The 15,183-nt window shown below is 37.3% G+C and overlaps 2 protein-coding genes across 3 annotated transcripts in view; one reads left to right on the forward strand and one right to left on the reverse strand.

The window, feature by feature from the left end:
- Nucleotides 1-11,723, forward strand: part of USP14 (ubiquitin specific peptidase 14) — a 45,843-nt gene extending 34,120 nt beyond the window's left edge. Inside the window, exons 11-17 of one of the 2 annotated variants that reach the window (XM_024757897.1) lie at nucleotides 2,201-2,266; nucleotides 2,411-2,503; nucleotides 4,122-4,250; nucleotides 9,617-9,677; nucleotides 10,042-10,149; nucleotides 10,964-10,992; nucleotides 11,450-11,723. In XM_024757897.1, coding sequence (XP_024613665.1) covers nucleotides 2,201-2,266; nucleotides 2,411-2,503; nucleotides 4,122-4,250; nucleotides 9,617-9,677; nucleotides 10,042-10,149; nucleotides 10,964-10,992; nucleotides 11,450-11,524 — 561 coding nt within the window. In that variant the 3' untranslated portion in view covers nucleotides 11,525-11,723. Of the gene's footprint in view, nucleotides 1-2,200; nucleotides 2,267-2,410; nucleotides 2,504-4,121; nucleotides 4,251-9,616; nucleotides 9,678-10,041; nucleotides 10,150-10,963; nucleotides 11,142-11,449 lie in introns of both variants that reach the window. The other variant, XM_024757896.1, reaches the window with a different exon arrangement.
- Nucleotides 11,724-13,960: 2,237 nt separating this feature from the next.
- Nucleotides 13,961-15,183, reverse strand: part of THOC1 (THO complex subunit 1) — a 42,256-nt gene continuing 41,033 nt past the window's right edge. Inside the window, exons 20-21 of the mRNA XM_024757895.1 lie at nucleotides 14,864-14,939; nucleotides 13,961-14,359 (exon numbers count right to left, since the gene is read on the reverse strand). Of these exons, the coding sequence (XP_024613663.1) occupies nucleotides 14,064-14,359; nucleotides 14,864-14,939 (372 nt within the window). The 3' untranslated portion in view covers nucleotides 13,961-14,063. The remainder of the gene's footprint in view (nucleotides 14,360-14,863; nucleotides 14,940-15,183) is intronic.

The raw sequence follows: 15,183 nt of genomic DNA on the forward strand, positions 1-15,183 counted from the left end.
AAAAAAAAAAAAACAACCCAATCTAAAAATGGGCAGAAGACCTAAATAAACATTTCTCCAAAGAAGATACACAGACTGCCAACAAACACATGAAAGGATGCTCAACATCACTAATCATTAGAGAAATGCAAATCAAAACTACAATGAGGTATCACCTCATTATAAGTCAGAATGCCCATCATCAAAAAATCTACAAACAATAAATGCTGGAGAGGGTGTGGAGAAAAGGGAGCCCTCTTGCACTGTTGGTGGGAATGTAAATTGATACAGCCACTATGGAGAACCATATGGAGGTTCCTTAAAAAACTAAAAACAGAGTTACCATACCACCCAGCAGTCTCACTACTGGGCATATACCCTGAGAAAACCATAATTCAAAAAGGGTCATGTACCACAATGTTCATTGCAGCTCTATTTACAATAGCCAGGACATGGAAGCAACCTAAGTGTCCATCGACAGATGACTGGATAAAGAAGATGTGGCACGTACATACAATGGAATATTACTCAGCCATAAAAAGAACCGAAATTGAGTTATTTGTAGTGAGGTGGATGGACCTAGAATCTGTCATACAGAGTGAAGTGAGTCAGAAAGAGAAAAACAAATACCATATGCTAACACATATATATGGAATCTAAGGGGAAAAAAATGGTTCTGAAGAACCTAGGGGCAGGACAGGAATGAAGATGCAGACGTAGAGAATGGACTTGAGGACAAGGTGAGGGGGAAGGGTAAGCTGGGAAGAAGTGGGAGAGTGGCATGGACATATACACTACCAAATGTAAAATAGATAGCTAGTGGGAAGCAGCCACACGGCACAGGGAGATCAGCTCTGTGCTTTGTCACAATCTAGAGGGGTGGCATAGGGAGGATGGGAGGGAGATGCAAGAGGGAGGAGATATGGGATATATGTATATGTATAGCTGATTCACTTTATTATAAGCAGACACTAACACACCATTGTATACTCCAATAAAGATGTTTAAAAAAAAAAGTAAAAATAAAAATAGCATACAGATACTAGCTTACCACCCCAAGTCCTATAAAAAATTATGATGCAAGTTTTGGGGCATCAAAATATGATGTAAATGTTAATTGGAGAGTGTGGTATAGAATGTTTCGGCAGGGACTCTCCAGGGTGTATTCTTCGTAATTTTATAAAATTCCAGGAAAACTAAGTATACCTGGAACTTCTAGATGATCATGAATTGATGATAATGATATGTAGCTTACCTGATGAGTAACATTGTACCATATATCCTTTCTTTAATAACATGTATTAATCAGATGTTGTATTTGTTGTCTTGGTAATTTTTTAGATTTCTTATCATTCGTTTTAGTTTTGAGTAATTTTGCTCCACATTTCTTTACCTCTTTGTTGCCAGCTAAACTTGGTTAAATGTTAAAAAGCTACTCCATGGTGCTTTCTTTTGTAATTAGTAATTTTAAAAAATCAAACCTGAAACAATTTTTATACAAGTATAACATGCTTGTTGAACATAGAATATATACCAAATAGTTCTCCAAGTTTTCTTCATGTACAAACTCATGTAATTCTAACAACAGCACTGTCACGTTAAATGCTGTTAGCACCATTTACAGATGATGCCCAGAGGGATAACTGTCTTGCTCAGTGTCACACAGGCTGTAAGGAGTGGAATGGCAGACATGATGGTTATAAGATATAATGGCTAAAGGCTTTCCCACATTTATTAGATTAACAGAGGTTTTCTGTGTTATGACTTTTCTCAGATTTAACAATAACTGATTTGTTCTGGAAGGCTTTGATAAAAAAAGCATAAAGAACAAGGATTATCTGCATTCTCTTAATTTTCGTCTAATATGAATATTCTGTTGATCCATAAGTAGAGGAATACCATGAAAGGCTTCCTTAGGTTGTATAAAATACAGTATAAACTCTCAGAATCTGAGCATTTGGGTCATAATTAAAAGACTTCAAATATTATTTACATTCTGAGGAGTTCATGCCAGTAAAAATTGATGCCTTTTAAGAACTGAACCATATCTAAAAGCCTTCCCACATTGTCTTCATTCAAATTATTTCTCAGGGGTATAAATCCGTTGACGTCCTGTGTGTTGTCTATTAATTAGTAGTGCTGATAATTTTTAAAAGAAATAAATAAATAACTGTATTGCAGAAGAAAATTCTTTAATGTTTGGACTTATGTTCTTTTTTAGCGACTTCAGGAAGAAATCACCAAACAGTCTCCAACATTGCAAAGAAATGCTTTGTACATCAAATCTGTAAGTTTTGGAATCCAGTTCCATTTACTAGAAAGGTTTCCAGCTAATTAATGTTACCCAGTCTTTGTTTTTACTAAACTGAGGAATTAAAAATTTGTGTGGTATTTGTATGTTACAGAATTTCTTTCCACTTTGTCTCCTCAGTCCAAGATCAGCCGGTTGCCTGCTTACTTGACTATTCAGATGGTTCGATTTTTTTATAAAGAGAAGGAATCTGTGAATGCCAAAGTTCTTAAGGTTAGTAACGAACTTTACTATAATGAATTATTGTAATTCTTTGAAGGTAATTCATAACTTACAATAGGTTTCTTTATTCTTTTAGGGATAAACTCACTTTAAAATACTATAAATAGGGAAGTTATTAACATTAGACAAGTGGTTCTTAATCAAGAATATATATTGGAATTATCTATTGTCCTTTTTATTTTAAATCATACACACGCCTGCCCCTCAACTGCCACCAAGCATCTGATTAAGTGGGGCCTTAGTAGGTCTTACATTTTTCAAAAGATTCCCAGGTAATTCTGATGGATGCCCTCCATTCCCCAGAAATATTGCCCTAGACCAGATCCTCAATTCCAGAGATACTGGTCCAGTAGGTTTGGGGACGGGAGTGGGGTAAGGGGCAATATAACACACTCTATTCTAGGCGGTTCCTTTCTTCCAGGTGAAAGGAGAGTGTTAAGTTACTGGTGCCCAAGGAATACTTAAATTGTAATCGTTTGATGTCAGAGCTAACCTTATGATTTATCTGTTTTGTTGAACTGTAGCTCTGCTGTGCATCCATAGAGTCTGATCCTTGGGAGAGGTATATATAATTTTAGCCTCTTGAGCTGAAATTTATAATACATTTTCAGATATACTTAGGGTCATATGAACAGGTTAAATGTAGTTGAAGTATCTGCTAGTCTAGTATTTCTGAAATGCTTCTTTTATTGTTTAAATTAAAAAAAAAAGTTATTTGGCTGCGTTGGGTCTTAGTTGCAGCACACGGGATCTTCATTGCGGCATGTGGGATCTTTCGTTGTGGCTCTTTGCAGCATGCGGGCTTCTCTCTAGTGGCACGTGGGCCCTAGAGCATGTGGGCTCAGTAGTTGCAGCACTCGGGCTCTCTAGTTGTGGCGCACGGGCTGCAGAGCACACAGCCTCAGTAATTGCAGCATGTGGGCTCTCTAGTTGTGGTGTGTGGGGCTCCAGAGCACATGGGCTCAGTAGTTGTGGCACATGGGCTATCTAGTTGTGCGTGGGCTCTAGAGCACGCAGGCTTAGTTGCTCCGTAGCATATGGGATCTTAGTTCCTTTACCAGGGATTGAACCCGTGTCCCCTGTATTGGGAGGTGGATTCTTAACCACTGGGCCACCAGGGAAGTCCCTGTTGTTTAAATTTTTGGTAACTCCTCTGCGGTCAGTTTCATGGGTTAAAATGTTTAATGGAAAAGTTAAAAATTTTTAAAGTTAGGACTACGGGCTTCCCTGGTGGCACACTGGTTGAGAGTCCACCTGCCGGTGCAGGGGACACGGGTTCGTGCCCTGGTCTGGGAGGATCCCGCATGCCGCAGAGCGGCTAGGCCTGTGAGCCATGGCCACTGAGCCTGCGTGTCCGGAGCCTGTGCTCCGCAATGGGAGAGGCCACAACAGTGAGAGGCCTGCGTACCGCAAAAAAAAAAAAAAAAAAAAATTAGGAAAAGATTGAAAATAAACATATTTTCAAATGCATAGATTTCCACGTGATTTTTACAGTTCTTATTTTCAACTTTATTTGAATATGAAAGCAGTACTTTAAAAAGTGTGATAAATATTTTAAATAACTACCTTTATAAGTCTGTTTACCCTTTTCCTTTTGGTTTGTATATAGGATGTTAAATTTCCTCTTATGTTGGATGTGTACGAACTGTGTACACCAGAACTTCAAGAGAAAATGATTTCTTTTCGATCAAAATTCAAGGATCTGGAAGATAAAAAAGTAAATCATCAGCCAAAGACAGTAGGTTTTTATTGGTCATTTTCTAATCTTAATATGTTTATCTTTAATCTGTGTCCAGTATTCATTTTATATTGTTAACCTGTTAGTAAAAATGGATGAACCTGTGTTTAGCATATATACAAATCTTGCAGATATTGGTGCAAGCCCTTAAAAAAAAGTTAGGACCAGATTGAAAATAAACATATTTTCAAATGCATAGATTTCCACGTGATTTTTACAGTTCTTATTTTCAACTTTATTTGAATATGAAAGCAGTACTTTAAAAAGTGTGATAAATATTTTAAATAACTACCTTTATAAGTCTGTTTACCCTTTTCCTTTTGGTTTGTATATAGGATGTTAAATTTCCTCTTATGTTGGATGTGTACGAACTGTGTACACCAGAACTTCAAGAGAAAATGATTTCTTTTCGATCAAAATTCAAGGATCTGGAAGATAAAAAAGTAAATCATCAGCCAAAGACAGTAGGTTTTTATTGGTCATTTTCTAATCTTAATATGTTTATCTTTAATCTGTGTCCAGTATTCATTTTATATTGTTAACCTGTTAGTAAAAATGGATGAACCTGTGTTTAGCATATATACAAATCTTGCAGATATTGGTGCAAGCCCTTAAAGTTTTAGGTGTGTTTTAGCATAAGAAAAAGAACTCTAGCTATGCTAAATGGGTCCTTCGTGGTAGAATAAACTTAATTTTCTTTTCCCATAAAAATCTTCAGCTTATGTTCCTTTTATATCAATATTTATTTCCTCAAAGCACTTCACGTAAAATCTTGCCTTGTAAAATTCAGAGTATTTTATTATTTTCCTTGTAAGGCATCTCCATTTTTTAAAATGGAGTTAGTGTTATCGAATATTGCTTCATTATGCCCACTGTGACAACTTAAGTCATATCTTTTAACAAGCACCTATAACTGTTAAAATTATAACCTTAGCAACTTTATATATTTAATAAATTGTATATTTTAAATTCAGAGAAGGGACAGCTGAATTATATGTTGGATTGTTTTCTTCAAAAGGAAAAAGATATTTCCTGGTAAATAGGAATATTTCCAGTGTGATATTATATACCAAAATTTAAAATTAAATTCTGCAGGTTACTGTGTGTGTGTGTTAAAAGCAATTTTAAAAAAATTAAACTTTATTTTGAGATAATTGTAGAATCACATGAAGTTATAGGAAATAATAGAGTTCCTGAGTACCTTTTACCCAGTTTCTCCTAGTGGTAACATCTTGCAAAGCTGTAATACAATATCACAACCAGGATACTGACTTTGATGTAGTCTAGATGCAGTACATTTCCTCTACCACAACGATCCCTTTGTAGCCAAATCCACTCTCCTTTCCCCCTACCCCCTTCTTTTTTTAAAAAAAATAAATTAATTACTTTTTGGCTGTGTTGGGTCTTTGTTGCTGGTGCAGGCTTTCTCTGGTCGCGTGCGGTGACTGGGGGCTCTTCTTTGTGTGGTGTGTGGGCTTCTCGTTGTGGTGACTTTTCTTGTTGCGGAGCATGGGCTCTAGGCGTGCAGGCTTCAGCAGTTGTGGCTCACAGGCTCAGTAGTTGTGGCGCATGGGCCTAGTTGCTCCGCGGCATGTGAGATCTTCCCAGACTAGGGCTCGAATCCGTGTCCCCTGCATTGGCAGGCAGATTGTTAACCACTGAGCCACCAGGAAAGTCCACTTCTTGTACTTTGGTTAAATTTATTTGTAACTATTTTATTCTTTTTGATGTTTCTGTAAATGGCATAGTTTTTAAAAATTTCATTTTTGCATTCATTGCAGTTGATTTTTGTATATTGATTTTACATCCTCTACTCTCCTGAATTGGTTTATTAGCTGTTTTTTTCTCTTATTTTTTTTGAAAGAGATTGTGTAGAATTGGTGTTAGTTCTCTTTTAAACGTTTGGTAGAATTGTCTTGGTCAGACAGTCTTGGCCTGCAGAGTTCTTTTTCAGGAGTTTTTTTTTTTTTTTTGTAGTACGCGGGCCTCTCACTGTTGTGGCCTCTCCCGTTGCAGAGCACAGGCTCCGGACGCGCAGGCTCAGCAGCCATGGCTCACGGGCCTAGCTGCTCCGCGGCATGTGGGATCTTCCCAGACTGGGGCACACACCCGTGTCCCCTGCATCGGCAGGCGGACTCTCAACCACTGTGCCACCAGGGAAGCCCTTTTTCAGGAGTTTTAAAATTAAAAATTCAACTTTATAGTTATGGGCTATTCAAATTTATTTCATATTGGGTATGTTTTGGTAGTTTGTCGTTTTGTGGAATTGATCCATTTCATCTAGCTTGTCAATTTTATGCGTGCAGAGTTGTTCCTAGGATGATGATGATTCTGATGTTTGCACGGTATGTAGTGATATCTGTCCCGTTTCATTCCTGATATTGTAAATTTGTGTCTTTTTTTCCTCTTTGTCAGTCTTGCTAGAGGATTGTCAATTTTATTGCTCTTTTCAGAGAACTAGCATTTCGTTTCATTGATTTTTCTGTTCTGCATCTCATTTTATTGATTTTTACTCTTATTATTTCTTGTTTTCTGCTTGCTTTGGGTTTATTTTCCTCTTTTTCTAGGTCCTTATGGTGTGGGAACTTAGATCTTTTATTTCAGACTTCCTGTTTTCTGATGTGTGCATTTAGTGTTGTAAATTTCCTCTTAGCAGTGCTTTCAGATTGTGTTCTACAAATTGTTGTATTGCATTTCCATTTTCATTATGTTTCTTTTTTTTTGTTTGTTTGTTTTGTTTTTTTTGTTTTTTGTGGTACGTGGGCCTCTCACTGCTGTGGCCTCTCCCGTTGCGGAGCACAGGCTCTGGACGCACAGGCTCAGCGGCCATGGCTCACGGGCCCAGCTGCTCCGCAGCATGTGGGATCTTCCCGGACCGGGTCATGAACCCGTGTCCCCTGCATCGGCAGGCGGACTCTCAACCACTGCGCCACCAGGGAAGCCCCCGTTTTCATTATGTTTCTTGTATTTTTAAAAAATTTGAGACTTCTCTTTGACCTTGGATCATTTAGAAATGTCTTGTTTAATTTACAAATGTTTGGAAAATTTCCTGTTATCTTTTTGTTACTGATTCTAGTTTGAGTCGATTGTGGTGAGAAAACACCCTCGTGTGATTTAAATTCCTTTAAATTTGTTGAGGTTTGCTTTATGGCTCAGGATGTGATCTATCTTGGTAAATGTTCCATGGGCACTTGAAAAGAATGTGTATTTTACTGTTGTTGAGTGGAGTATTATGTGATGTTGATTAGATCCAGTTGGTTGATGGTGTTGTTGCTTTTTCCTGTAACCTTGCTGTTTTTCTGTCAGTTGTTGAAAGAGGAGTAGTGAAGTCTTCAACTAAAATTGTGGATTTGTATGTTTCTCCATTCATTCAGTTCTGTTAGCTTTTTGCTTTTCATGTTTTGTAACTGTTATTTGGTGCATACACATTTAGGATTGCTCTGTCTTCTTGGTGGAGTGATTCTTTGATTATTATGCAGTGTCCATCTCAGTTTGTGGTCATTTTCTTTGTTCTGTAGTCTACTTTATCTGATATTAATATTGCCACTGCTGCTTTCTTTTTATTAATGTTTGCATGATACACCTTTTTCCATTCTTTTACTTTAAATTTGCCCATGCTATATTTGAAGGTAGTTTCTTATAGACAGCATATAGTTGGGTCATGTTTTTAAATCCTGTGTTAACCTCTTTCTTTTTATTGGTACATTTAGACCATTTTATTTCATGTAATTCTTAATATGTTAGTGTTTGAATCTATTTTATATTTGCTGTTTGTTCTGATTTTTGTTTCTGTTTTCCCTTCTTGTAGGTTACATGAACATTTTTTAGAATTCTAGTTTATGTATAATTTTTTTTGAAGAATTTGATTTTTAAAAAATTTATCTGTTTTATTTTATTTTTGGCTGCATTGGGTCTTTGTTGCTGCACACAGGCTCCCCCTAGTTGCGGCAGGCAGGGGCCACTCCTTGCTATGGTGCGCAGGCTTCTCACTGCAGTGGCCTCTCTTGTCGTGGAGCGTGGGCTCTATGGCTTTCGCGCTTCAGTAGTTGTGGTGCACGGGCTCAGCAGTTGTGGCTTGTGGGCTCTAGAGCGCAGACTCAGTAGTTGTGGCACATGGGCTTAGTTGCTCCACATCATGTGGGATCCTCGCGGACCAGGGCTCAAAACCATGTCCCCTGCATTGGCAGGCGGATTCCCAACCACTGCACCACCAGGAAAACCCATGTGTAATGTTTTTTAATGTGTTTCTTTGTATAGCCTTTTTTGGGTTGCTCTAGGTATTAAAAATATATAAAGGAATGGTTGACCTAATTGCCTTTCTTTGTTGTAAGATTCTTTGGCTTCTTGTCACTTTAGCTATCTTTTAAACTGCTTGCATTGTCTTCATTTTCATTATAGTCTTCAAGAACTTTGTGTCCATGTGACTAAGTAAGTTTTTTTTTTTTTTAATTTATTTTTGGCTGTGTTGGGTCTTTGTTGCTGCACGCGGGCTTTCTCTAGTTGTGGCGAGCAGGGGCTACTCTTCTCTGCAGTGCGCGGGCTTCTCATTGTGGTGGCTTCTCTTGCTGCAGAGCATGGGCTCTAGGCGTGTGGGCTTCAGTAGTTGTGGATCGCAGACCCTAGAGTGCAGGCTCAGTAGTTGTGGCTCACGGGCTTAGTTGCTCCGCGGCATGTGGGATCTTCCTGGACCAGGGCTCGAACCTGTGTCCCCTGCATTGGCAGGCAGATTGTTAACCACTGCATGACCAGGGAAGCCCCTGCTTAGTTGTTTTTATATTACACACTGAAATGGGTTGAGGCAAGCGAGTTCCCACTGAAGACCCTTGTCTAAAGTTGTAAATCATGCCTCTTAATGTAGGTAAATATTTGCTGAATTAAATATTTCAGTTCATTTGAGCTGAAGTGGCAGGTGACCGTGGCTTAGTAGATATAATATTAATTGCAGTAATTCGACTTCTGTTTTTTTGAGGCAGGTTTTCTTTTATCTTCACCTATATGGTTTGATAGTATTCTGGAAAAGTTGCAGAATTGGTTTTTTTCTACCCTAGAGCAGTGTTTATCTGTACTCTGTATTCACTGGTGTGCTCTAGGTTTAGTGGTTTGAAGTTGGTTCTGTAATCAGGATCTCCTACTATACATATGAGACTGTATGTTGTTAAAGAGTAGGACTTTTGGGTTTACAGTTTTATGTTAACTGTAGCTGTATCATTTGAGCAATTTGTAAGGCAGATCATATTTTTTCTTTGTCTTGCCTTGGTGATTTGCATTATAGACAGTAAATATTTGTGGAGATGGATACTCATTGAGAATATAAATTTTATTTCCAATATCATGAAAACTTAAAATTAAAATTTTTTTCCCCTCAGAGTGACAAAAAGAGTAGTCCCCCAAAAGAAGTTAAGTATGAACCCTTTTCTTTTGCTGATGGTAAGTGAAATCTTCATTTCAGTTGACTTTTACTGTGTGTAGTTTTTTTTTTTAAGGTAAAATTACTGTCTTTCCACATGTTTTTTTCAGGTACTGTGCTTTAAAAAAAAGTTGTTTCTTATGATTTATTGTAGTATGACATAGTAAAAAAATCACTTTTTAGTGAATATATGTTCTATGAATGGTAGCGTACTTCTTAAAACATCTTTCATGAACCTTTAATTGGACAGTAGTATCTTATTGGATTTTAACAATAAAGTAGTACTTCTCTAGGCTAAACTTGAGTTGTTCTTGCTTGTTACTTAGCTTGAGAAAGCACATATGTGTTCATTTCTAATATTATTGGGTTTACATCTTTCTTTAGACATTGGCTCCAATAATTGTGGATACTATGACTTACAAGCAGTGCTAACACATCAGGGAAGATCTAGCTCTTCAGGTCATTATGTGTCATGGGTGAAAAGGAAACAAGGTAAAGATTCTGTTTTTTTTTTTTTTTTTTTTTTTTTTTTTTTGTGGTCCGCGGGCCTCTCACTGTTGTGCCTCTTCCCGGACCGGGGCATGAACCCGTGTCCCCTGCATCGGCAGGCAGACTCTCAACCACTGCGCCACCAGGGAAGCCCAAAGATTCTGTTTTTTTAAATTGTTCCATACTATTTTGATAAGTTTAGATTTTTAGCACATTTGTTCTCAAACTTTTTGATCTCAGAACTCCTTTTGCATTCTTAAATTATTGAGGATCCCAGAGAGCTTCTGTTTATGAGGATTATCTCTCTTAATATTTACTATAATAGAAATTAAAACTGAGAAGTTAATTCTCTTAAAACTGACAGTAGTGAAGTCATTACATATTAACATAAATAACATTTTCAAAATAAAAATTACAATCTTTTCCAAAACAAAAAAGGCAAAAAATTATATTGATTTACATTTTTCTAAGTCTGTTTTGTTAGGCTTAATAGGAGACAGCTGGATTCTCCTGTTTCTGCCTTCAGTCTGCTGCTTTATCACACATTGTGTAACCTCTGGAGAACTCCAAAGCACACTTCACAGAATGAGGGGGAAAAGGGAAATAATGCTTTAGGAGTGTTATAAAAATTGTTGTAACCTTCATGGAACCCCTGAAAGGATCTTGAACCTGAGTAGTCCCTGGACCACTCTTTGAGAACTGTTGGTATGGCAGATGGAATACTACTGTACATAAAATTACTCAGTACCTCTTTTGCAATGGAACTCTGAAAAAATCATATATGAGATTAATTTCATTCTTCTCTTTTGCACTTTAGATGAATGGATTAAGTTTGATGATGATAAGGTCAGCATCGTGACACCAGAGGATATCTTGAGGCTATCTGGTGGTGGAGACTGGCATATAGCTTATGTTCTACTCTATGGGCCTCGCAGAATTGAAATAATGGAAGAGGAAAGTGAACAGTAATCTTCATTTTAGCTATTTATGCTTAGGTGTGAAATAAATGTTGTTTGTTGATCATTTATTTCTATAACCCAGAGCTTTAAAGGAAGATTTTTAGGTGGTTTTACATGTTTCCCCTCATGTGGAACAAAAGAGGGCAGACGCAGACCACTCTGTGTTATCGACCTAAAAAATAACAGAAAAGAGAAAATGGCCTTTGGACTGTGCTGCCCTATATAAAAGTGACAGGAAGACATTTTTAAAAAGCTTATTTCTTGGATTAATTTTTAAAAATTATGAGTTGAAATGCCTTTCAACCATTACCTTCTGTGATAATTTTTCTTCCTGTCTTTTTCAGCCCAGGATTCAGCAATCAGATGTTTATTGCACACCTATTACTCTGTTGTTTTTGCATGGTTCAAACCACCAGTGATTGAGTAGCTGCCCATCCTTTGCATTATCTAACAAAAATTTTGCCAGGACGGTGGAAAGGAAGTTAAGTGTTGATCTCATTGTGTGACTCAGTGCTGCTGTCCCCATCCCATGGAAACATGGGTACAATCAAGTATTTGTCCAGCCTGACTGTTGCTGGCTTTTCATGACTTTAAAATAAATTGTGATCAATAATAGTACATTTGATTATACATTTATTACTGTGTCTCTGATGTACTAGGTTTGTACATTTAACTTTGCAATGGTTTTGTAGTAATCAACCTTAAAAATGTTGACAAGCTCCAGTTGCTTATTTTTAGAAAATTAGGATATTTAATAAAAAAACAAAACAAAGAGGGACTAACAGCGTTTGACCTCAAGTCTTTTGTCTGTTGAGTGTTGGAGCTTGGCTGAAGTTCAGATATGTTTACTACTATTACAGTTTCTGCAGATGGTTAGTTTAACTATGCTCTTAAGCATCCATTTAAAACTAGTCTTTGCCTGCTAGCATAATATTGTTTAAAAAGGAATAGAGTTGTAAAAGTAATGGAGTTCTTTGGATGCTGAGTGCAACCATGTTATCAGATCTGTTCCTTGGCTCAGTTGGGTGTTTATTTCTACTCCCTTGTCAACTTTGGACAACTCCGTTGTCCAAATTCTTAATGTCTATCAAAATTTAGTACCAATGACTTTTAAAGTGATGGTAGAAATACCAGAGTATGAGATATCTCAATATATGGTATGTTTCTTCCATTTTAATACTCTACTCTAGTCAATTCATTTTTGTTTTAGGAGCCTTGCTTGGTTGCAAAAGGATAGAGTATCAGCTGACTTGTCTGATTTCCTTTGAGTTAGATATTTATAATAAAGTTTTGGGGATTATCGTGAAATCTCATCTTTGCTTATGCTGTTTTAATGCTCTGCAGAGCATAGTAGTGATAACTATTAGATTCTTAGAGAATAATGGCCATTTCCGCTCACGTTTGAACAATGTAATCTAAGAACACTAGGGGATAAAATAAGCATTTCAGGAAAATTTATTTGTAAATAGCTTCTTCAGCTAAGCTTTAATAATTGGCAATCAGTACTCCTTTTGCCTTGGAGGTGGTATAGAATAGAATAGGGAGGATGAGACCTTAAGAATTGTAATGATTCTTTTATATATTGGTGTGATGCTTGTAAATTTGTGAAGTTTTTTTATTCACTAATTTTGTTCTGAACAATTTTGAGGACACCAATTTAGGAATTAGAATTCAGATTTTACGATTTGGAGGATGCTGTAGCTACTAGATCAGGTAGGGTTAGAACGAAGTATATAAGCCTTGTATGGAATTAGCATTTTAAATTATAATTCCTTAACAAAACACTTCATTTTATTTGATCCAGAAAAGCATTATAAAGTATAAGAAATTGGACTTATACTAGGGTTGTTTTAAACTATTTAGGCTATTTTAGAATTCAGCCTTTCATATAAGATCTTTGAAAAGAGAGAATGAGCAAGAGAATGTCTTGATTGATTCCTGAGCGTGCCTTATGTGCTGTGCCCCTCGCACTGAGGCCCTTTTGATATTAGAGCTGTGCTGGATCACTATTGGACTAGTGAGTGAGGTGAAGCCCCAGCAAGAATATTTTTAGTGACAGGCACTTAGCCCTCCTTCCAGATTCAAAACAATGACCGTAGCGCCCTAAAGGGTAACTTACGTGGGAATGGAAACTGTCTCCAGCCATGATGACTACATAGTGCTTTGCTGTTTGTAGGATGCTTTCACATACATCTCATTTGAACTTCACAACAATCCCTGAGGTATGTACCCCTATTTTAATGACTTGAGAGCTTAAAATAAGTTCTCTAAGGCTAAATGAACTACGTTTTAGACTTCACCCCATTTCTTTTAAAGTTGGGGGTTGGAGAATATTTTCTGCCATGGGCCAGGTATTTTTAAAATATGTTTTAAGCTTTGCAGGCCATAAGTCTTCGTTGCAACTATGTAACTTCGCTGTTGTAGCATGAAAGGAGCCATAGACAGTACTTAAAAGAATCAGCATAGCTGTGTACCATTAAAATTTTACTTATAAAAAGAGGTGACAAACGGACCATTGTTTGCTGATCCTCTGCTTTAAAGCATAGATGAGACTAGAGCAGTCATACAGTTTCAGAAAGTATTACTGTGGGATGTTCAGGATAGCAAGTTAAATTCTGTAACTGCTAATGGAATGCAGGAAACCAGTTTGGCATAGGGTATTTTAGGAAACACCGTGCCCCTAAATATTGCTTACTGACTTTATAAATGTTTAATTAACAAAAATATTATGTGACCTTGAGGTCACTTTACTTTGGCCATTTCCCCAACCTACCCCCTTGTCCCCTCAGACCCTGAGGTCAGTCATCAAGAGGCACCATGCATTCTGTTGTTCTTGGAGCACCAGCCAACTGTACAACTGTTATAAAAATGTTTATTGTTTACCAAAACCAGTGAACCTCTTATCAAATGCTGCTTGGTAACAAAAGCTTATCACAGTTTTAATAATAAAAAAAAAAGCTAACTATTTGTCTCATTGTCATTAGTTAGACTTTCTGCAAGGTCACTTAACCCAGACTTGTTGAGTGCATTGATCAGGTTCTCAGGTGTCGCGTGCACTCCCTCCTGATCCTGCCAGGCGACTAGCAGCTGCTTAGCTCTCATCTTCATGTCTTCACTGTCACACTCAATCTGTCTAATTTCTGAGTCTTTCATTTCCAAGTAGGGGGCCAGAATCTTCCATTGTTCACCCAGTTTGTTGGCAAATACCTCTATTTGGTCCCCTGTTACAGGTTTGTCTCGCCGAACATCAGGACCTAGAAAACACAGGAAACATAAATTATGAACAAAGTACGAGGATGTGTACGATTCAAAATATAAAACGGAATATGGGGCCACTGAGATATTAGTCATCTTTAATAAGCTTTATTTTAAAAGTAAAACAGTTCCTTTTTGTACTTTCCACGGGTTGAAGTACCATTCTTATGATCATTAGGGACTCAATCAAAGCTAAAGCTGTTGCCTCTATTATAATTAGGAAGGCTTCTGAAACCAGCGGCCCCCAATCTAAACCCCAAGAATTAACAGAGGTATGAGTTGCCTTCAAATGTAAGTACTTTTCTTCCCAACACTTCCAAATTTTACTGTATAAAAGGTACTATTTTAAAAGTTATTATCAAGCAATGTTTTAGATTCCTCACTATAAGAAACGGCTGAGAAAGATGGTAGAAGTTGAGAAGTAGATCAAATAACGTACCTCTCAACAAAGAACCCCAATCTTTTCCAATTTTGTAAAATAGCCAAGAAAATTCAATTCTTACTTTCATTTTCCTTCAGTAAAGCATCATTATCTTCCTCATCTTCATCCTCACCTGTTTTTATTTCTTCAGAAGGAGGCTAAAATGAGTAAAAGAATGTTTTAAAAGAATGCCAACTTCTAAAACCAGATAACTGGGCATACTTTCTATTTAGGTATGAGATTCCAATTACGGGGCCCAGAACTTTACCCTTGAGAGTGTTAAACGTGAATGTCAGGTAAGGATCGCAGTGGGACAGTGTTAACCTGGAGAAGGAGGGGTGGGCGGGGAAGACTGAAGGTTGGAAAGACTCTTATTCCAACCTGGGAAGAAGGGAGCCAGTA

This window comes from Neophocaena asiaeorientalis, unplaced genomic scaffold, assembly GCF_003031525.2.
Source record: "Neophocaena asiaeorientalis asiaeorientalis breed wild unplaced genomic scaffold, Neophocaena_asiaeorientalis_V1.1 scaffold142, whole genome shotgun sequence".
NCBI classification, from domain to species: Eukaryota; Metazoa; Chordata; class Mammalia; order Artiodactyla; family Phocoenidae; genus Neophocaena; species Neophocaena asiaeorientalis.